This window comes from Haemorhous mexicanus, chromosome 16, assembly GCF_027477595.1.
Source record: "Haemorhous mexicanus isolate bHaeMex1 chromosome 16, bHaeMex1.pri, whole genome shotgun sequence".
NCBI lineage: Eukaryota > Metazoa > Chordata > Aves > Passeriformes > Fringillidae > Haemorhous > Haemorhous mexicanus.
The window spans coordinates 7,375,601-7,396,201 of record NC_082356.1 but is presented as its reverse complement, the minus strand read 5'-3'; the positions used below and the strand labels follow the sequence as shown (position 1 = coordinate 7,396,201).

At 57.8% G+C, this 20,601-nt stretch overlaps 1 protein-coding gene and 1 long non-coding RNA gene across 2 annotated transcripts; both read right to left on the bottom strand.

Moving 5' to 3' along the window:
- Positions 1 to 15,142: 15,142 nt before the first annotated feature.
- Positions 15,143 to 15,800, bottom strand: LOC132334915 (uncharacterized). Its single transcript, XR_009488560.1, has 2 exons — positions 15,743 to 15,800; positions 15,143 to 15,451 (listed from the first exon to the last, which is right to left on the bottom strand). It is a non-coding gene; the product is annotated as an uncharacterized LOC132334915 (long non-coding RNA).
- Positions 15,801 to 15,932: 132 nt separating this feature from the next.
- On the bottom strand, positions 15,933 to 19,837 carry LOC132334624 (uncharacterized). Its single transcript, XM_059860726.1, has 11 exons — positions 19,645 to 19,837; positions 19,313 to 19,461; positions 18,841 to 18,988; positions 18,465 to 18,593; positions 17,792 to 17,935; positions 17,495 to 17,623; positions 17,115 to 17,291; positions 16,852 to 17,007; positions 16,589 to 16,690; positions 16,085 to 16,187; positions 15,933 to 16,000 (listed from the first exon to the last, which is right to left on the bottom strand). Exons 1-11 carry the CDS (start codon positions 19,828 to 19,830, stop codon positions 15,933 to 15,935), a joined length of 1,491 nt encoding a protein of 496 aa, XP_059716709.1. The 5' UTR covers positions 19,831 to 19,837.
- Between the last annotated feature and the right edge of the window lie 764 nt (positions 19,838 to 20,601).

The window sequence follows — 20,601 nt, the reverse complement described above, 5'->3', positions numbered from 1 at the left end:
GGACCTGATTCTGACACCTGGAAAAAAGGTGAGCTGCTGGGAACAATGGGAAATAATTTAACAAGTGAAGAACAGATTGTTTTATCTACATGGAAAACGTCCTTAAAAACAAAAGGAGTTAAAACAACGGACTATGCTCTGCATAGTATTTTAATATGGGCAAAGTCTCAAAATTTTAAGACTGATGTAACTACTGCTTTTAGTGTTAGAGCTTGGAAAGAAGTTGGAGAAAAACTCTGGAAGTAATTCAGAATGGGGATAAAGCAGCTGCAGATTTATCTCCTACTTGGAGGTTGCTTTATAACACCTTAAAGGAGTGGAAAGCAGAGCAGGACAAGAAAGACCTGGAGGAGGAACTCGTAGCTGCTGGGGAGCAGCAAAGGGGAGAAGCTCAGCCTGAGTGTTCTGCTGGGATTTTTTCTGCAGAGACTGTTGCCGGGTCTGTTGCTACGGGAAAAGTTGATAAGGCTTCTTCGTGTTTGTCTGCAAAAGGCTTCAAATCCACGTACCCCTCCCCCATAGAGCCACTAGCTGAACTTAATGTTAAATCTAACTCTGAGTCCTCGGCACAGTGGCCGGCTAAGATGACCTTAAAAAAGAAACAAATTGAGCCATCTGCTCCTTTGCTTGATTCTGACTCTGAACTGCATGAACACATGGAAATATTAACTCTTTCTCCTCCTTTGTTTTCTGATTCTGATAGTGATAATGAGGAAATTACAGGGGTTAAAAGGTCTGACTTAATGCATACTTCTGTTTGCTGTAAAACTGGTAATAGAAATAAGCTTTGTAGAACTGGTAGTAGAAATAACCTTGGTAAAACTGGTAGTAGAAATAAGCTTGGTGTTTCAAAAGCTCGGCCTTCTGATAATGTCACTGTAACTGTTCGTGATTCTTTTCGGTGCTGGGACTATGTTAAAAGGAAAGCAGTTGAGATAGGAGGCTGGGATTTAATGGAGAAAATAGGCACACCAAAGGGCTTGGATGCTCTTGATATGGATGCTAATAGTGTTGCTACTAGTGTTAGTAATGGTAAAATGGCTTTTCCTGTGTTTAAAGCAGTTTCTAAATCAGGACGAAGTGATAGTCATGAGGTTTTTGCATGGAAGGTTGTGCAGGATCTTCAGTCTAAAGTAGCTAAATTTCGTATTAATTCTGTTGAAGTAATGCAATTAATTTGTATTGTTAATACAGATTTGCTGTCTCCTTATGATATTGTGCATTTGGCAACTGTTTTGTTTCAACCAGTGCAGTATAACGTGTTTCAAGAAAATTGGAGGCAATTAGCCGAGCGAACAGCTTTAGATAAAATGAAACTACCTCAGCAGGACCCTCGTCCTGCTGTAGGAGTTGATGTTTTGCTTGGTCAAGGGCCTTTTTCTAATCCAGATTTACAGGCATGGTGGGATCCCCTGGTTTTAACACAGGCTCAACAATTAGGTATGAACGCTATAAAACAATGGAAATGGCAGATCCAAAACAAAAATATGTCACTATAAAACAAGGTCTTAAATAACCTTTTCTGCAATTTGTAGAAAAAAATTGCTGCAGCAATTGAAAAACAGATAGAGGATGAAAAATTAAGGGAGATTCTATGTAGGCAATTAGCCACTGGTGCAATGTGGGAACTGTTCCTCCTCACCTCCTCCCTCATCTCCTCTCTGAGTTCTTGGACTACAGCAGAGACATGAGCCTGCATTGGGCCAGTGATCATACTTTCATAATTTCTAAGCTTGTTGGCAACAGAGCCCACTGTCTCTCGGTTGGTATCGGCATTAATTGTTGCAATGAAGGTGATGTATTGAGATGGCCCCAGATTTGCCAGACTCCAACACATTTGCCCTGTGCACCTGACCTTGTCGGGGTCATTATCATGCTGTCCATCCCTCCCAAAGAGTACCTCCAATACTGCCACCTCTCTCAGCTGCTGGATCCCTTCCTCCCCCCTCAGAGGGTCTTCCAGCACATTCTATGGTGCTGCTCCTGCATTCCCTCCCTGCGGACAAACCTCTCTCTGGAACTCACTAAAAGCTGCTCCCAGAGGGAAAGGGACCCTGGCTCCCTTACAAAAATCTGATTGATACCTGAGTCCTGGGTCAAGGGTCCCACATTCCTTGCCTCACCACCATCCAGTTGCACACCTGTACCCATAAGGTCCCAGACCCAGAGTAACCAGATTGTACAAGCCTCACATCCCCGTTCTACAATGTCTTTGTGCAGATTACAGAGACTTTTGTACATCAGGGACTCAGTGATGATCTCAACTCTTGTCTCTCCTGTGGGTTGTGAGGGCCCTCCTTTCTTATGCTCATCTGGGTGCTCTGGCTTAATCTTAGATCTCCTTGTTTCCACTGGGGCAACTGCTGCTGGCTGTGATTGCCTTTGCAGTTCAGCTGGAACCTGGACAGTTGTAACATCTGTGGGTTCCACTGCTGCACCATCAGACTCTCCCTCTTTGAGGCAGGGGAAGGGTTTTTCACCAGCTGGGGAAATGTACTCCTTCAGCATCTGGCCCATCTCTTTCACTAGAACCCCCACCCAACCTGGGTGGTTCATTTCTGAGATGGGCTCTGGGGCAGGGTCAGGCTCTGGGGCAGCAGCATCCCTTGTCTCTGGGGTAGGTGTCAGTGTGGTTATCCAGGTTAATCTTCCCTTATCTCTGAATGCTAAATGTAACAGGCCTATCAGCAACACCAACCACTGTATGATATCTTTAGCATTTAGAGTGGATCTGAACCCTTTGAAAACTGGTGGGGCAGACCCAAAGGGCTAGGTGAAGGGCTGGGAGAAACTTTCCCCCAGTGTCATTTCCTCACAGTAATTACCATTATTAAAGTAACCCCAAAAACATACACTTAGTGTCTCATAGCTCTGAATCCATGTGCCTGCCTTCCAGAGGAAGTTAAAAATCCATTAATTCCTCACCTTATTAAGCCATAAAGCAAACTGGATAATAGCCACAGCAGCCTTAGTTATGGTGAGCCTGTGTTCCCAAGGATGGCCAGGCTGCTCCTGATGGGGCAGAAGGAAGAGCTCCAGGCCCTCTGTGAGGGTGGTGAGGGCAGCGAGCTGTCAGCAGGGGCTGGCTGGGTGAGCTGCAATCCCTGGGCAGGGAGCTGCAATCCCTGCCCTGGCTGTGGTGGGCTTTGCTCCTTGTGTGGCAGGGTGCTGTGGGCAGAGCACACAGAGATTTCAGGGATGTGGGCAGGGGGATTCATGGCCGGCACCTTGCAGCTGATCCCCTTGGCCCCTCCTCTCTTGTGGCCATGGCAAGAGCTGGGTGGGATGGTTCTGGCAGAAAGGTCTCCTTGGATTCCTGCACATCCAGGTTCTGACTGTGGCTCTGTTCCTGTCTCTTTCAGCCCTTCAAGGCCTGAGTGAAGACAACAGCCCCTCCTGCATAAGCATATTTGTTCAGGTGATGTTTGAGGGAAGAGCTGAACTACTTTCATCTGCAGGCTCAGAAGAACCAGTGTCTCTTTAAGACCTCCAGATCCCTTGGAAGGTGAGACCACCTGGAGACCAGAGGAGATCAGCTGGAGCTCCAGGCACAGCTGATGACTGTCACAGCTGAGCCTGTGGGAAGCTCCCATAGCTCCTGCCTTCTCTCTCACTGTTGACAGCCCTCAGAACCTGCCCATCCCCTTTCTTCCCTCCCAGCTCATCCCTTTGCTTCGCCTTCCATTAATAAACTGTTTGGCTTCTTTGCTTTACCTGCATCTCTGTGGAGCTGGAGCGATGCAAATCCGGAGCCCTGGGACACACAGGTCCCTCCTGCCATTCTCTTCCACACTGTGTTTTTTGCACAGACACAGAGGAACGAGGGCAGATCAGGCTGGAAAGGTCCCTGTGCTGAAGGTCCAGTTCCACAACGCTGTGGAGTTACAGATCTTGCTGAGCAACCTGGATCCCCTGGACTTTGGAAGAGCAAACCTGAGGATGCTCTGAACCCACCTGTGAGGATTCCATGGCAAGCATCCATGGAGGGCAAAGGAGCTTGGAATGCTGGAAGGTTTCAAGAACAGCTTCCTGCAAGCACAGCAGTGCTCCATCCCTGCACAGGATCAGGGAAAGGGCAGAACCAGAGACCATCTGGGCTTAACAGAGAGCTTTGGGTGTGCCTAAGGGCAAATGAAGCAGCAGCACGGTGCCTGAGACTCGGAGGCGCGACCGTGCCAGTGCCCGGAGCGCTGTCAGGCAGTGCTGGGATCCCAGGTGTGGTTCTGGTCCCCACAACCAAGGAATGGCAGCCCCAGGCTCAGAGCCAGTCAGAAAGCCAACCAAGTGAGACCAGAGGGAGGGCACCCTTCCTGTTTCTCTTGGGCATGGCTGCAAAACAGCCCCTGCTGCTTCATCCTCTGCCTGTGTTTGGGGTGTGCTGGTGGCAGAGCCAGCCAGGTTGTGCTCTGCCTTCCAAAGCCTGTTGGGAGCCAGCATGAAAAGCTCTGCATGCACAGCCGAGAGTCCTGGAAGGTGCTGGCAAGAGCATCCTGCAGGAACAGGGCTCTGGGCTCTGGCTAGGAACAGCCTGGTTTTGCTGCTGTGACTGCAGGCAGGAGTTGAGGCAGGTGAAGTGGCAGTGGGCAGCTTGTGTTTGTAGAGGGCCTGGGGCTGCACCTCTGAACCTCCACCTGGAAACACACTTGGGGGAATACAAGCTAGAGCTGGAGTGCCTGTCCTGAAAGGACCTGAAGTTATTCAGCCTTGCCAGCTTTTCTTAAGAGTGTATTGGTGTTCCCCAGGAAAGCAAAACATTTGGGGAAATGCCTTTGGAGGAAAGGGGCTTGCTTCTCAAGGAAAGTGCTTCCCAGGGAGCTCCCAGTGAGGTGGGAAGGGTGATCCAGGAACCATAGGCCTGGCAGCCTGAGCTTGCCACAGAAGAAGGTATTGGGGCAGATCCTTCTGAGTGCCATCCCACGGCATGTGCAGGGAACCAGGGGGTCTGCTGGAGGGTGGGAAAGCTCTGCAGAGGGACAGGGACAGCTGAGGGTCCTGGCGGGGTGTTGAGGGCTTCTCTGTGGTAGTTTGGGGGTGTTGGTGTTTGTGGGTTGTTGGGGAAGGAGTTGTCTGGAAGGTGAGAAGTGTAGGCTGGAATTTGAGTCAGTTTGAAGGCAGCATCTGTGGTTTGGCACAGATTTGGTTACAGAGGGCAGAAAGAATACCTGTGACTATTCTTGTTCATGGTCCTGATTTTCCTGCAGGGAACAAGAGGGGAGAGCTGTACTTTACTGGCCACTTAGATATCTGTACCAGGGGGAGGATTAGCCCTTTTGCCATCTACTCATTTGTTTGGGCTACTATTGTAACACTGAGTGGACTTTAATTTCTTGAGAGCTTTTATTCTTTAAGAGAATTAGGATAATATCATCTCTTCATAGAAAACCATTTGCAAAAAAAAGAATGGCCCTTTTTTTTACCTCTGTGCAGTGTTATTTTAAGTGACTCTCACTGGATTATGTTAAGGCAAATGAGTTGCTGCTTTGAGACAGGAAGCAAAATTCCAACTCGTCACATTCTCAGGCCATCCCAATGAAGTTGGGAAGTTTGCAACTTTTTGGAACTACTTGAGTTCACCAACGGGAAGTAATGCTTTTCTGAAGTGAGGATTCCTAAATGCCAGATTCTTCTGTGCCTTTGCCACTAAGGTGTTTTTGTGCTGAAGGATATGACTTCAATGAGAAAATCATTTCAGCATGGAGTGAGAGCTTCTGACCGAGACCAAGTGTTGCCAGCAGTGTCTCCAGGTGCTCCTGCCAACAGCCCCTGCAGGAAGGAGCAGAGTCCCCAGTGCCTGTGGGCTTTGGCTCCCTCTGGCACAGAAGCCCCCCAGGGGCACAGGTCTCTGGGACAGGAGATGGGCACCAGCGCTGCCAGGGCTCGGAGGGTGGCAGGTCTGCTTGGGCAGGGACTCTGCCACACCTGCTGATGTCAGCGCTCCCCGGGCCGCAAGGGTCAAAGCAGCATTCATACCCTGGCCCCCACGTTCCATGTCCGTGTCACACCCGTGGGTTTAGGATGGCCACTGGCCAGGATGTGTCCCAAGGAGGCCGAGCCAGCTTCTGTGGAAGGCCCTGTGCCCTGCCCAGCAGAGCCCTTGGGGTTACTTCTGCTGCCCTGAGCCCACAGAGCAGGGCAGCGTTTGCTGATGGTTTGAGCTGTTCCTAAAGACCCTGTTGGGCTGTCTTAGACATCTGGGGTGAGAGATTCCTTCAACCTGGGCCACTTTGGGTGGGCTGGGGGCGGCCCCAGGGCAAGGGGCAGTGTGTGCAGGGGCCCTTTGTGACACGGAGCAGCGTGGGCACCGTGGCATAGAACGGGTGTCCAAGGGCCCTTTGTGACACGTGGTGACATAGGAGCTGGCAGTGACAAGAGCACACCACAGTGCTCAGAGCACATAACGGGACAGGACAGGACAGAGTGGTGCCGTGAGGAGCCCCCACACAGCGCACTCGTTCGTGTCCAAACCGGAGCCTTTCCAAGGCGTTATTGCTGCAGCTGAGCTCGAGACCAGACCACAGGACTTGCCAACCCGTGGTCTCCCTGAGCCTTCTCTTCTGCAGGTGCCCTTGAGGGGAGAGCGTGGGATTTGGTGCCCCGGAGGCATCTCCCATCCCTGCTGCCAGTGCCCTCGAGGCCAGACCACAATCCTTGACAGGAGTCTCCTGTCCTTGTGGCAGGAGCCCTTGGGACCGAGTGCAGGACTTGCTGTCCTGTTGCCTTCCTGAGGCTTCTTTCTTGAAGGTGCCTTCCAGGCACGACTGCAGGACTGGGTGACTTGGAGATTTTCCAAGGCATCTCTCCTGCAAATACCAACAAATCCAGTCAGAGACATGGAACAGAGACCCCCGAGAGTGCCCAAGCTGGCCTGGGTAGAGGAGGAGGAGGAGGAGGAAGAAGACCCTGGAGCTGCCCCAGCACAGGAGACTGAAGAGGTGGTGCCGTTCCAGCCACCGCAGGAGGGTGAGTGGCAGAGCTGAGCTGCAGGACTGGTGCCTGTAGCCGGCTTGACCCGATGCCATGCCATGCCATGCCATACCATGCCATGCCATCCCCTGGGGACATGCCTACGGACAGGACAGAAGAGGGGCCAGGCAAACACCCCGCAGTGGCCGTGCTCCATCCTCCTGGGACTTCCTAGGGCTCTCCCTGCCTGGGGAGAGCAGGACTGGGCTGTGTTCTTCGGCCTCTCCCGCAGCCCCTCAGCTCTGTCTGCGCTCACTCTTTGCCAGATGAAGCCCTGGAGCGCACGGGAGAGCAGGAATCCAGCCATGGCCGCTTCCGCAGCGCAGCTCAGGTACCTGCAGCCATCCCCACCTGTGCTGGGCCTGCTTTCCCTGCTCAGCCGAGCACCATGTGTGCAGCATTCCATGAAACATCCCTGCCTTCCTGCCCTTCTCCTACAGTTCATCTGCCAATTCATGAAGAGAATGAAGGAGGAAGAGACCATCGCCATGGGCACTGGGCTCAGACCATACTCACCCATTTTCCAGACTAAGACCAGTGCTGCCCTGCTGTGTATGCTTGTAGAGGAAGATTTTTACAATCCAACGCAAGTAAGCAGCCTGTGGGCTGGGTTTGATTCTCCCAAAAATTGCTTGGCCTCCCAAGCCATTCATGCTGGTTGCTGTGAGCCTTTGAGGCCACATGGCAGTGTGGTGGCAAGGGAAGCACTTCTCTGGGGACACTGGGGGACATTCCTCCTTCTGGCAGCTTTCCAAGTCTCCCTTGGCCTTCTCCAGGTGCCTGCCATGGTGAGGTACATCCACCAGTGGCTCATGGCCAATGATTCTGATGTGCACAGGCTGGACAAGCCTCTGCTGGATCTCACAGAAGCACAGCCAGATGACGCAGTGGTGACGCTCCTGCGTGTGGCCCCGTCCTGTGACAGGTATGGGGCCCACCTGCCCAGAGGGCTCAGGGCTCCCCAGCCCATCACCCTGTACAGCCTGTCCCAGGTGTCTGACCAACAGAGAGTTCCAGGGCCCTCTGGCTGCTCCCTTTCCCAGCCCTGGCATGTCAGCCCCTGAGCCTGCTGCCATGCTCCCTCCCTGCCCCTCAGAGCTCTGTCCCCAACGGGCTGGGCTGCCTGGGTTCTGCTGGCGAGGGGCAGTGGGCAGAGGCAGAGCTGGCAGCCAGCTCAGCTCCCCCTCGGTGCTCTGTCTGAGACTACCTGAGACGGAGCTCTAACCCCACAGAGCTGCCATGGCCATGTGGAAGACCATCATGTGCTCAGCCAGGACTGTGGAGCTGGTGCAGCTGACACTCCTGGATGTGCTGGGGAGCTGGCCAGAGCACAGCATGTGCACCTCTGATGGGGACGAAACGGGTGTCTTTGCCCTGGCTGTGAGTTTCTGACACTGGCCTTTGCTCTCCATCCTCCGTCCCCCACTGCATCTCCCTGCCTCAGGCGCTGGCCTCAAACCTGCCCCAGGGGCAGCTTCAGGCTCGCCAGGCCCCGTGCTCCCCCTGTGTCTCTCTGGGCCTCTCCCTGCCAAGCTCGGGCCCTGCCACACGGACACCTCAGCACTGAGCACTGTCTCGGGGGTCTTTGTTCTTTGCAGGCAACTGTGGTGATGTGGAAGATCCTCCAGGTGCCCTGTATCCCACGTATATTGAAGGTGTATTTCCCCCGCCTCTTTGTGCATCTGCTCTTCCAAGTGTTCTTCAGCACTCTGGATATGCCAGAGGAGGTCAACACCTTCTGGAAGCAATGCCAGGAAGAGCACGGCCTTGCCACCAGCCCAAACAGGTGCTCCATCCTGTTTCCCTGCCACGTGGCCTGGGAAGGAGCCAGTGCTGCCAGTGTGACCTGGGCTTTGCTCTGCACACAGGTTTGCAGTGCAGACCCTGAAGTCCCTGCTCTGCCTTCTGCGGTGTGAGGATGTGGTGGTGGCAATGGAACGCAGGCGTGGCTGGGACACGCTGCTCTCTGTTGACACCCACCACTTTGCCGTGGCTCTGCTGGGCAGGTGAGACCCCTTCTCCCCACTGCCTCTGACATTTGTGCTCTGTGCCCAGGTGCCCCACACAGTCCCCGTGGTCGTGGGCTACAGGGCCCTGTCACTGAGGAATGGCCAAGCACACTGGGAAAGGCAGGGAGAGGAGGGTGCCCATGAGCAACCAACTCCCACATGGCCCAGGGCTCCTTGCTGTAAGGCTGGTGGGGAAAGATTTCAACTCTGTGAGTCACTCCTGGCAGAGGTTTGCCCACTGGCTCAGGGTCTTGTTTCCTTTTTCCTCTTGTCAGAGAAATTTGCCAATCAGACATACACTTTTGTTCCGAGATTGCATTCTACCTGCTCAGCATGCTCGGCAAAGAAATGCCATACTGGGATTTCCCTGCCCTGGCATTCCTTGTGGAGGTGAGCCTCAAGGCCAGCACTGCCTTGCTGAGCTGCCTCCCAGCTCTCTGCCCTCTCGTAGCCACAGCTGCCAGGACAGTGCCCATGCCCTGTGCTGCTGCCTGGGCCCAGCCCTGTGCGGTTCCGGGCTCCTGCCGGCTGGGTCCCCTGTCACTGCCCTGTGCCTTTCAGGTCCTCGAGTGCCTGGACTTGAGGGAATGCAGTGACAGTGTTCTGGAGATCATGTCAGAGAACCTGCAGAGCGAGCACAGGGCGAGGCGTTACTTGGCCCTCAGAGGCCTCGTAGTGCTGGGCAAGAATCCCTTGATGGTGAGGAGGGGACAGTGGCTGAAGCCGTGCAGGCAGCGTGGGGCTGGGCAACGCAGTCGCTTGGCCTTGCCTGTGCTTTGGGTGCTGGGGCAGCTGCTCCCAGCTCTCCTGCCTCCTGCTTCAGCTGCCCGAGTGCTTTGGGAAAGGCCTTTGGCCTCATGGCCCTGCGGCAGCAGGGTGGTGTTTCACAAACTTGTGTTCCATGCAGGCTGAAAAAATGGGGAGCCTGACTGAAAGTCTTGTGGAGCTCCTGGAGGAAAATGATAGTGACATGGTCAGGATGACCATTCTTCTACTCAGATATTTGCTCCTGGATAATGGTGCCCCAATACCCACCCCCATCGCCCTGCAGCTGGCTGAGGCACTCCTGCCACTCTTTGACTGCGTAAGGCTCTGTGCCCACGGCCACGGCCACTGGCTGTTGCCAGGACACTCGGTGCCTTGTGGAGATGCAGCCCTGTGCTCTGGGGGGTCTGAAGCAGCTGATGCTGAGGTCTTTTGCCCTTGCTTTCATACAGGATGATAGCCAGGTGCAGCTGAGCTCCATGTGTGTCTTTCAAGAGATGCTGGACTTATTAACGCCAGAGGGAAGAAAAGCCCTGAAGTCACACGTGCGCCAGAGCCTGCTCCCACTCTACTTCCACTGCCATGATGAGAACCAGCTTGTAGCTGAGGTGAGGACTTGTGGCTGGCTGCTGTCCCCACGGGAGGGGGCTGGGCTGCCTTCTGCCCTGGCACTTTGCGGGCTGCAGCCTTCTCCAGGCTGTGGCACTGGGATGCTCCTGTGCCCTGGCCTGTGGGGCCATCTCCACATCTCTGCTGCTCCCCAGGCCTCCCGGGAAATGCTGCATTCTTCAGCCAGATTCCTGAAGAGAAGGGATCTCAATCAAGTGCTACAGGCGGATCAGACATGGAGGTTTGGCGAGAGCCTGGTAAGGACTGCCAAGTATCCCCGGCCTCAGCCTGGAGAAGGCCCCCGAGGGCGGTGCTCAGTGTGCGGAGCTGGCAGCTGTGCCCCGGCCCGCTGCTGCACGCAGAGGCCACGCAGGCTCTTCTCCAGGCTCCCGTGGGCCCGAGCCGGGTGCCCGTGGAGCCCCGGCCCGGCGGAGCTGCGGGGCGAGCCGGCACCGCGGCTCCCCGGGCAGCAGCCGGCCCTCTGCCCCTCCCCTCGGGAGCCCGGCGCCAGCGGCTGCTGGCCGCGCCTCAGGGCTGTGCGGGCAGGGGAGGCCGGGGCTGGGCGCAGGCAGCGCCCGGCCGAGGGGCTGAGCCCGCGCCAACCCTTCCTTCCCTCCCGCCGCTCTCTCCAGCTGGCAGAGGACAGGAGCGGAGCGGCCGAGCACCTGCGCCGGGCCCTGCGCTACCTGCAGAGCCCACAGGAGCCCCTGCGAGAGGCGGCCATCAGGTTCATGGGTGAGCCACAAGCCCGGGTCCCTCCCCGGCCCGCCGCAGCTCGGCCCCAGCCCCGCCTGCTGCCCCGGCAGTGCCGGCCGGGCCCGGCGCCGTGGAGCCCCGGCTGGCGTCGGCGCTGCTGCCGCCCTCTGGCAGCCGTGCCCTGGGGCGGCAGCGTGCGGCCAGGGCCCGGGCTGAGCCCTGCCGGGCCAGCAGGCCGTGTGGCCACAGCGCCGGCAGCGCCGCTGGCAGGGAGCTGTGCCGCTGGGGCCGTGACAGGCTCTGTGTTCACAGGGATGGCTGGGCAGTACCTGAGGGGGAAGAAGGAAGAGCTCCAGCTCATCTGCAGTGGTGAGTGAGGGCAGCGGGCTGGCAGTGGGGGCTGGTGGGGGCAGCTGCAAGCCCTGCCCCGGCTGCAGAGGGCTCTGCTCCCTGTGCGGACGAGGGGCAGCGTGGGCAGAGCACACAGAGATTTCAGGACCACGTGGGGGATTCGTGGCCAGCAGCTTTGGGCTGGTCCCGTTGTTCCCTGCTTCCTCCTGGCTATGCCTAGAGCCGGCTGGGACGGCCCTGGCAGGGGGCTCTCCTCGCGTCCCCAAAGATTTGGGATCTGACCATGGCTCTGTTCCTCTCTCTTTCAGCCCTTGAACACCTGACAGAGGACATCAGCAGTGCTGTGTCAGACATGGCACTTCAAACATTGTATGTCCTCCGGGCACTGCAGAGTGAGCGATATACCCTCTTCCAGAGGCTGCAAGATCAATTCTGCAGGGCATGGAGGACACGGCCTCGTCTGTCGGGGCTCGACTGGCTGCGCTGCTGGAGCTCTGCAGAGAGCTGAGCCCACAGGCTGTGTCTGCTGGAGCAACCTGAGCCAGCGGGAATTTTCTGTTTCTTTAAAATTGTTCTTTTATTCTTTTTGTTTTTTTTCTTTAGTCTATGAATATAGAATGTGTTATAATACACAGACTCCCAGGAGTTTTCTTTTGCTGGCAAGGGTTAGCAGGGCATAGGGGAAGAGGGGGAAAAGGGTGCCTGGGCTCAGCCAACTGCCCAGACGTGCAGTGTAGCAGGGAAAATGGTCAGAAGGCCCTTGCCCTTTTTCTGGTTCTTCTGAAGCCTTTGTGCAGGTGACAGAGCGGCTGGGCAGGGGCCGGAGCTGCAGGGATCCCTGCGAGAGCGGTGCCTGGAGATGGCCACAAGCCCTGTGCCAGCCAGGGAGGGCCATCTGTGTCCTCCTGCCCGTGTGCTGCTGGCTGGATTGCTGAGGGCTCCGAGGTGCCTCTGGCTGGGGCTCCTCTGGAGCTGCTGTGGGGCTGTGGTGCTGCTGCCGGGCAGGTTGGCTGGGATGGGGGAGACCCTGAGGGGACAGAGCCACGAAGGGATGAGGGGCTGGAGAAGCCCTGACAGGACACGGCAGTGGGAAGGCACGAGGGGGGATGTGTGAGGGAGTGGGTGGCTGTAACATTGGCAGGGGGAGGGAATGGGTTGGAGACAAAGAGACCACTCACCCCAATGTCCATGTGGCAAACAGAGAATGTTTATTCTCAAGCCCTTCCTTCTAAAGGGCCTTTGAAAAACCCAGTCTGGATAATTTCATTACTCTGATCTCTATGCCCTGTCAGATTCTGACCAGTGAAATGCTGCAGTCTTGGCAGAGATGTGACTGGGTGAGGCCCCTCTCAGTCAAAGCAGGGGCTGGTGCATTCACACAGTACCAGCCAGCCTGCACTGTGACACACGGCAACAGAGTGCAAGGCACCGCTCCGGGTGCTCCCCAGGAACCTCAGCTCTGGGAGCACTGTCTGCCCCAAGCTCCAGGGGCTGCAATGGGAGCCAGGCTGGGCTCTGCCCTGGGGCCATCCTGCAGGGACAGCTGGAAACAGGGAGCATTCCCTTGCCACAAAGAGCCAAGCCAGGCCTGCAGGGCAGCTGCTCCAGCCTGGACTGCACTGTTGGTGCTGTGCTCTGGGCTGGGGCTCCCCGCACAGGGCACTGGACTGGTGTGCCAGAGGAGACAGAGAAGCTTCAGCTTCAGCCAAACTGAGGGGGGTGCGTGGGCTGGGAAGAGTGGGCTGGGGAGGCTCAAGGGGATTCACAGAGCTCATCCTGCTGAAAGGATGAGGAAAAGGGAATAGGAACTCAGCAGTGAGCAGAGCTGAGGGCTGGAGAGTGGCTCTGAATGACACTAAAATCCCACTGGACCTCTGAGACATTGCTGCTCCTCAGCCAGTCCCAGGATGAATTCCTAAGTCTGGGGCTCCCTCTTCCTTGTGGTGAGGGGGCACCAAGGAAGGCAACAGTGTGATAGAGACTGCGATGGGCTGGGAGCTCACTGCGGGAAGAGAGCAGTTGGGAAGTAAAAGGCAGGCAGTGGAGAGAACTGTTCAGAGAAGGACTGAGCTTCAGCTAGAGCAGGCTGCGAAATGTAATTTGGGGTCACCCCAGATTGATTTCATTTCAGAAGTTATTGAACAAGTTTTTTTTTTTTGGGGGGGTGTCATGTTTTCCCTTGGAGGTGTACACTCTGCAAACTTGAGCTGTGTTGCCGAAATGCTCAAGCAAGTCTGTGCTACAGGTCACACCATTTCTTCTTTGGCTGATTCCAGCCCAGTGCTGAGCTCCAGCAGAGCCCTGGCAGAGCCCAGAGCAGCCTCAGCACCCACAGAGCCCAGCTGCAAGGAGAGACACCAGAAACTGCCTGTCACCTGAGGGCTCCTGTCCCCTTGTGCCAAGGCCTGCGGTGCCCAGGCCATGCTGGCTGTGCCCAGAGCTGCCCATCCCTGCTGCCTTTGGGAGCAGAGCAGGAAGGCAGGACATGTGCCCAGCCTGCAGCCAGCCACGGCACATCCAGCCTTCAGCAGCTGCCCAGAGCCAAAAAGCAGCTGGGCAGCCAACTGAAGAATTCATTGCATCTGCCCCAGCAAAGGGGGAACCCTTTGTGCCTGGCCAGGCCATGCCATGCTCAGATCTGGGAGCATCCCCATGGCTGTGGACTCACCTGCAATTTGGGCATGGAGCCTGGCTTTGAAGAAGGTGCCAGAATCAAAGTCCATCATCTTCAGCTGGCCAGGCTGAGGAAGAGATTGTCATCCTTGAGGTTTTCCTTGGTGTCTCCAGCAGCAGCCCCACCAGGTACAGCTTCTCCAGGGGCTCCTTCTCTTTCCCTGGGGCCAGACCAGGCTGTCAGGGCTCTGCCCAGGGCCCCAGCCATCCATGAACCAGACAAACACAACCAGCGGGGATGGTGGCCACCAGTGCTTGCCACACCAGGTCTCCAGCTCAGCTCCAGCCCAAGAGCTGCGTATTCCCTTCTGCTGACCCCTGCTCAGAGCTACAGGCAGGACAAAACCAGTCTGGTATGCTTTGCCACTGATTGCCAAGAGATGTGTGGAGCTGTTACCTGCCAGGCCCCTGGATCCAACTGTGCACATGGATCTCTCCCATCTTCTAGGGCAGAGGAACACCCTGCACCCAAGGATGACAGAAAAGCTCTTCTAAGGATGGCCTGTCCAAGGGTTGCATGGACAAACACCCCTTAATGATGTCCTGGCACTCTGGGGAGAGAAACCAGAAATCACCAGTCAGCCCAGCGTCTGATGGCCAATGCTGCAAGCGCTGCCCGTCTGGCTGTGGCCAGCAGCTCGGGTCCAAACACAAGCAGGTGCCTTCTGGGCAAGGGAATGGACTGGCATGGGCAGCGATTTTCCCTGGTGAACCTGGGAGGAAGCTGGGCAAGTGCAGAAGATTGGGATAACTCCGGCATGAGAGAACTTGAGGTGTGTCCCTGATGATGCTGCCAGCACTGAGAAGGAACAGCCAAGGCAAGCGCTGGGAGCAGACACATCCTGCCGCTTTCTGCTCTTCGACGGACACGGAACTCACTTGTTCCCCCAGCTCCAGAAGACTTGATGCAGAAACAAAAACGTTCCTGCAGGACCACCAAAGGCCAAGGGGCTTTTGGCCACTTTCCCTTCCACACCACTTCTGGGCAACTTGCTCAGAGGAAGAACTCTTTCTTCCCCTCTTCCCTATTGGCCTGAAGACACTCTGCACCAAGAGAAAGCTCCCGGACATTGGCGTATGACAACAGCAATTTAATGTTCCTATAGAGGGTGGGAAAGGAAGTGCTTGCAGAGGAGAGGTATTCCCTGCAGGTTCAGGTGGCCCCAGCAGACGCAGCCTCCCGGATCACTTCTCCACGGCGCCGCAGCAGGACACTCAGCCACGGTGAAACAGGAAAGGCCGCGACTTCCAGAGCTGGCGGAGTTGGTCTCGCATCTTCTGGAGTCGGGAGGAGGGAATGCTCTGTACAGCTAAATTGATGTACAGAGTTTGAAGTGCCAGGCATGAGACGGTAGGGCTGGTGTCATCCGTCATGTCCTGAAGGGCTGCAAGAGAGAGAAACAGAGCCACAGTCAGAGGGTGGATCTGCGGGGACCTGGGCAGAGCCTCCTGCCACGTCCATCCCACACAGCTCCTGCCAGGGCCTGGAAGAAGCAGGACAGAAGAAGGACGAGCTGGCAGCTGCTGGCCAGGAATGTCCCCCAGGCCCCTGAAGAGTGTCTGTGTTGTGGACATGCTGCCCTTGGTGCGCGCAGGTAGCGGAGCCGCCCACGGGCAGGCCAGGGAATGCAGCTGCCGATGGCAGCCCCCGCTGAGAGCCTGCAGGCCTCACTCACCCATGCAGATGATCCGGAACTCTGGCTGCTGCCCTGTCAGGTAGCGCCCGGCGATCCCTTGGGAACACAGAGTGAGTCCTGCCTTCAGAGCCACAGCTGCCGCACACGGGTGCTGCCAGCCCTGAGGCCACAGGGCCTGCTGGCCCGGCAGGGCTCAGCCCGGGCCCCTGGCACAGGCTGCCGCCCCAGGTCATGGCTGCCAGAGGGTGGCAGCGGTGCCGAGGCCAGCCAGGGCTGCAGATGCCTGCGCCCAGGCTCCTGTTGCCGGTGCAGAAGGCGGTGCTGGGGCCGAGCTGCGGCGGGCTGGGGCGGGGAGGGGAGGGAGCAGAGCTTGGGGCTCACCAATGAACCTGACGGCCGCCTCTCGCAGGGGCTCCTGTGGGCTCCGCAGGTATGGCAGGGCCTGGCGCAGGCGCTCGGCCGCACGGCTCCTATCCTCTCCCAGCTGCAGAGAGTGGCAGGGCATGGAGAGAAAGGGTTGATGAGAGCCCTGCCCCAGGGCCGGGCGCTCCCTACACCCTGCACTGCTCCCCCTGCCCACACAGCCCTGAGGCCTGGCCAACAGCCGCAGGCGCCAGGCTCGGGATGGGGCAGAGGACCCAGTGAGCCATGGTGCCGCCCCGCAGCAGAGCCCAGCTGGCTTGGGGCTCCATTGGCATGAGGCTCGGTCAGAGGAGCCTGGAGAAAAGCCCGCACGGCCCAGGAAAGGGAGTGGTGTGTGGGGCGCAGGCCGCTGCCCCTGCATGGGGCACTGGGCAGGGGCCACAGCTGCCAGCCCCACAGACTGGGTGCCATGGGCAGGCGGCTTCTCCAGGGATTTGGCTGGGGATTCCAGGCCGTCCTTACCAAGCACTCGGCCAACCTCCACATCTGATCCGTCTTCAGCAGCTGCTTGAGATCCTTCCTCTTCAGGAACCTTACTGCAGAAAGCAGCGTTTCCCGAGAGGCCTGCAGAGCAGCAGAGACCCAGAGATGGTACCGCAGCCCAGGGCACAGGACCCGCATCTCTGTGCCGAGGCCAGCAAGAGGCTGGAGCCCATCAGGTGCCAGGGGGTGGGCAGACAGCTGAGCCCCCTCCCACGGAGACACCAGAGGCCAGGAGGCCTCACCTGTGCCACACGCCCGTTCTCATCGTGGCAGTGGAAGAAGAGCGGGAGCAGGCTCTCGCTCACATGCTTCTTCAGGGCCTTTTTGTCCTTTGCCACTACCAGCGTGATCACGTCTTGGAAGAGGCGAATGGAGAGCAGCTGCACATGGCTGTTTTCCTGTGGGAAAGGAAGTAAAAGCCCTCCGCATCAGCTGCTCCAGGTCCCGCTATACCCTGGCCCAAGGCAGCACCCAAGTGCCCATGGCTGGGGGCACAGAGCCTCACATTGTCAAAGAGGTGCCAGAGCGCCTCAGCCAGCTGCAGGGCGATGGGGCTGGCTATTGTGAGGTCTTTGTGCAGCAGCAGTAAGCTGAGCACAATGAGGGTCATCTCCACGATGTCTTCATCCGCATCCCACAGTAGTTTCCCAAGGCTTTCAGTGAGGTTGAACATGCTTGGATCCTGTGTGCAAAACAAGGCTGGGCCACCCCACGCTGCTGCTGCAGGGCTCAGAGGCCGAAGGCCTGTCCCAAAGCACTCGGGCAGCTGAACAGTGACCTTGGAGAGCTGGGAGAGCACAGCTGCCAAAGCCCAGCTGAGCCCTAGGGGCTGCTTGCCCCAGCCCCATGCTGCCAGCACAGCTTCAGCTGCTGCCTCCTTCTCACCATCGAGGTGAGCACCACGAGGCCGCGGAGCACCACGCGACGCATCTCCGTGGACTCGCTCTGCAGCTGACTTGTGAAGATCTCCAGGACTTTTTCGCCACATTCGCTCAAGTCCAGGCAGTCCAGGACCTGAAAGGCACAGAGAGCAGGTGCAGAGGTGCCCAGGAGCTCAGAAGCACACAGGGCCGAGCCAAGACAGCAGCACAGGGCACGGGCACTGTCCCGGGCAGCTGCGGCTACCAGAGGGCAGAGGGGTGGGAGGCAGCTCAGCGAGGCAGCGATGGCCATGGGACTCACCTCCACCAGGAACGCCAGGGCGGGCAGTTCCCAGTCTGAAATGCCTTCGCTGAGCAGGTCAAAGAGGCAGGATGCCATGCCGCAACACCAGATGATGGAGACGCGGCGCATCTCCCTGGCGGGGAGAGAAAGGCACCATTGCCCCTGAGCCAGGTGGGCAAACCTCTCCCAGGGCTGACTCACAGAGGCCTGGTCTTCTCCCAAGCACCCAGGGGGTGCTTTGGGAGGCGGCTATTCCCGGGCACCCTCCTCTGCCAGCCTTTTCCAGTCTGCTCATCCCTCCCTTGGTGACAAGGCCCTGCCGCCCATGACCACAGGGACTTTGTGGGGAGTTCTGGGCACAAAGGAGAGGGCTGGGGGGGAGAACGAGGTCTCACCTGGCCAGAAGACCCACTGCATAGTGGTGGGTGTCAGCACAGAGCAGCGTGTCCCAGGCACGCTTGCGTTCCATTGACACCACCACGTGCTCATAGCGCATTTGGCAGAGCAGGGCCTTCAGGGTCTGCAGTGCAAAGCTGTGTGCACAGCAAAGCCCAGGTCACGGTTGGGAGCCCTGGCTCCTGCCCTGGGGGCATGGGAGGGATGGGGAGACTGCGAGGACTGGCATGGAGCACCTGTTGGGGTTGGTGGCGAGGCCGTGTTCCTCCTGGCATCCCTTCCAGAAAGTCTCAACCTCTTCTGGCATCTCCTGCGTGCTGATGTAAGCTTGGAAGAGCAGACGCAGAAAGAGATTGGGGAAATACTCCAGCACGACAGGGGAGCGCCAGGTCAGATTGAAGACTCTCCACAGTGCCACGGTTGCCTGCAAGAAATAAAACACCCAGAGACAACGCTCAGTGCTGAGACATCCATGTGGCAGGGCTCCAGCGTGCGAGGGAGAGGCCAGGGGAGACACGGGCCGAGCAGCCGGCCTGGTGCCCCTGAACCCTGTCCCTAAGCCAGGTTTCAGCCCAGTGCCCGAGGCAGGGAGATGCAGCTGGGGGAGGACAGAGAGCTGGCTGCTTGAGAGGCGGCCTGGGGGCTGGCAAAGGCCGGTTCCAGAAACTCACAGCCAGGGCAAAGACTCCTGTGTTGTCCCCATCAGAGGTGTACACGCTGTACACTGGCCAGGCGCTGAGCGCGTCGAGGAGTAACTGCAGCGCCGGCTCCGCAGTCCTGCTCGAGGACATGATGGTTCCCCACATGGTCGCGGCAGCTCTGTGGGGTCAGAACTCTGTGTCAGGGCAGTCTAGGCCACAGCCCCGTGGCCTGGGCAGCTGCAAGGGCCCACGCCGGTCCTCAGCCCTGGCTCTGCCCACTGCCCTGGGCTGGCAGCGGCCAGCCAGCCCACGTGGGTACAGGCCCTGAGGGGCAGGGAAGGAGCATGGCCCCAGGCTCAGGAGCTGATGTCCCAGCACTGTAAAACAGAGGAGCCAGAGGATCCTGGAACTCCCCGCCCCATCTGGCAGTCAGCAGGGACAGGCTCTACTGGGTGACGGGCTGGTGAACCCTAAGCCCTCAAGGCACGTGGGGCTGCCCTACCTGTCACACGATGGGGCCCAGCGCAATAGGGTGATCATCACGTCTGAGGGGTATTCCTCGGTCAGCTCCAGAAGGGCCTCGTCCAGCCTGTGCCCAGCAGACTCATTGGCCGTGAGCCACTGGTGGATGTACCTCACCATGGCGGGCACCTGCAGAAGGCACGGGAAGACTCGGAGACCTGCCAGAGCAGCAACTTGCCCAGCTTCCCCTAAGAAGTGCTTCCCTTCCAACCACATTGGGCTGGGCCTCAAGAGCCAAGGGAGCCCGGCAGAGCTGGCTCGAGGTGCCACAGCAGTGCTGGGGCGATCGAGCCCTTGCCCCAGGCTGCTTACTTGCGTTGGATCGGAGACACCCTCCTCCACAAGCAAATCCAGCATGGCAGCACCGGTCTCAGCATTGAGGAACAGAAGGTCCGCCAAGAGGCCGGTGCCCACACCAGCGGTCTCTTCCTGCCAAAGGCACATGATGGAGTCACAGAGGGTCTGCAGGAGAAGGGCAGGAAGGGAGGGAGCATCCATGGAGCACTCCAAGCCTGGTGCTTGGCTGAGCAGTGACAGCAGGCCCAGCCCAGGCAGGGATGGCCGCAGGTACCTGTGCTGTTCCGCAAAAGCGGCCAGGGGCGGCTTCCTGCTCTTGTGTCCACTCCTCAGCTGCATCTGGCAGAGAGCGAGCACAGACAGGGCTGAGGGGCTGCGGGAGAGGCCGGAGAACAGAGCCCAGCCCTGCGCTCCCCAGGCAGGGAGAGCCTCGGCATGCCCCGGGGGATGGAGCACAGCTGCCAGATGATCCAGCCCAGCTTCTGTCTTATCCATGGGCATGTCCACAGGGATGGGATGGGGCCAAGCTGGCTGCAGGCTCCAGCCCTGCAGCCCAGCTCTGACACTCACCCTCCTGCAGCAGCTGGAACTGCTCCAGTTCTTCAGGCTGCTGTGCTGAGGGAGCTCCAGCCTCTTCCTCCTCCACCCAGGCCAGCTTGGTCATGCTGGGTGGTCTCTGCTCCATGTCACTCTTTGCAGTTATGAGTGCCTGCTGAAGCAGAGAGGCCTCGGAAGAGCTGAAGATGAGCAAGTGCTGCAGTCGTACCTAGAAGGCACCTGCAACAGAGGGGCCTTGGGAATGCTACAGGACAGTAAGTCCTGCAGTCTGTCCTCAAGGGCACCAGCAAGAGAGAAGTCTCTAGAAAGAAATAGGACTGAGAGTCCCGCAGTCTATCCTCGAGGGCACTGGCCGCAGGGATGGCAGACGCTTCGGAAATGCTCCACGTCACCGAGTCCCGCAGCCTGGCCTCG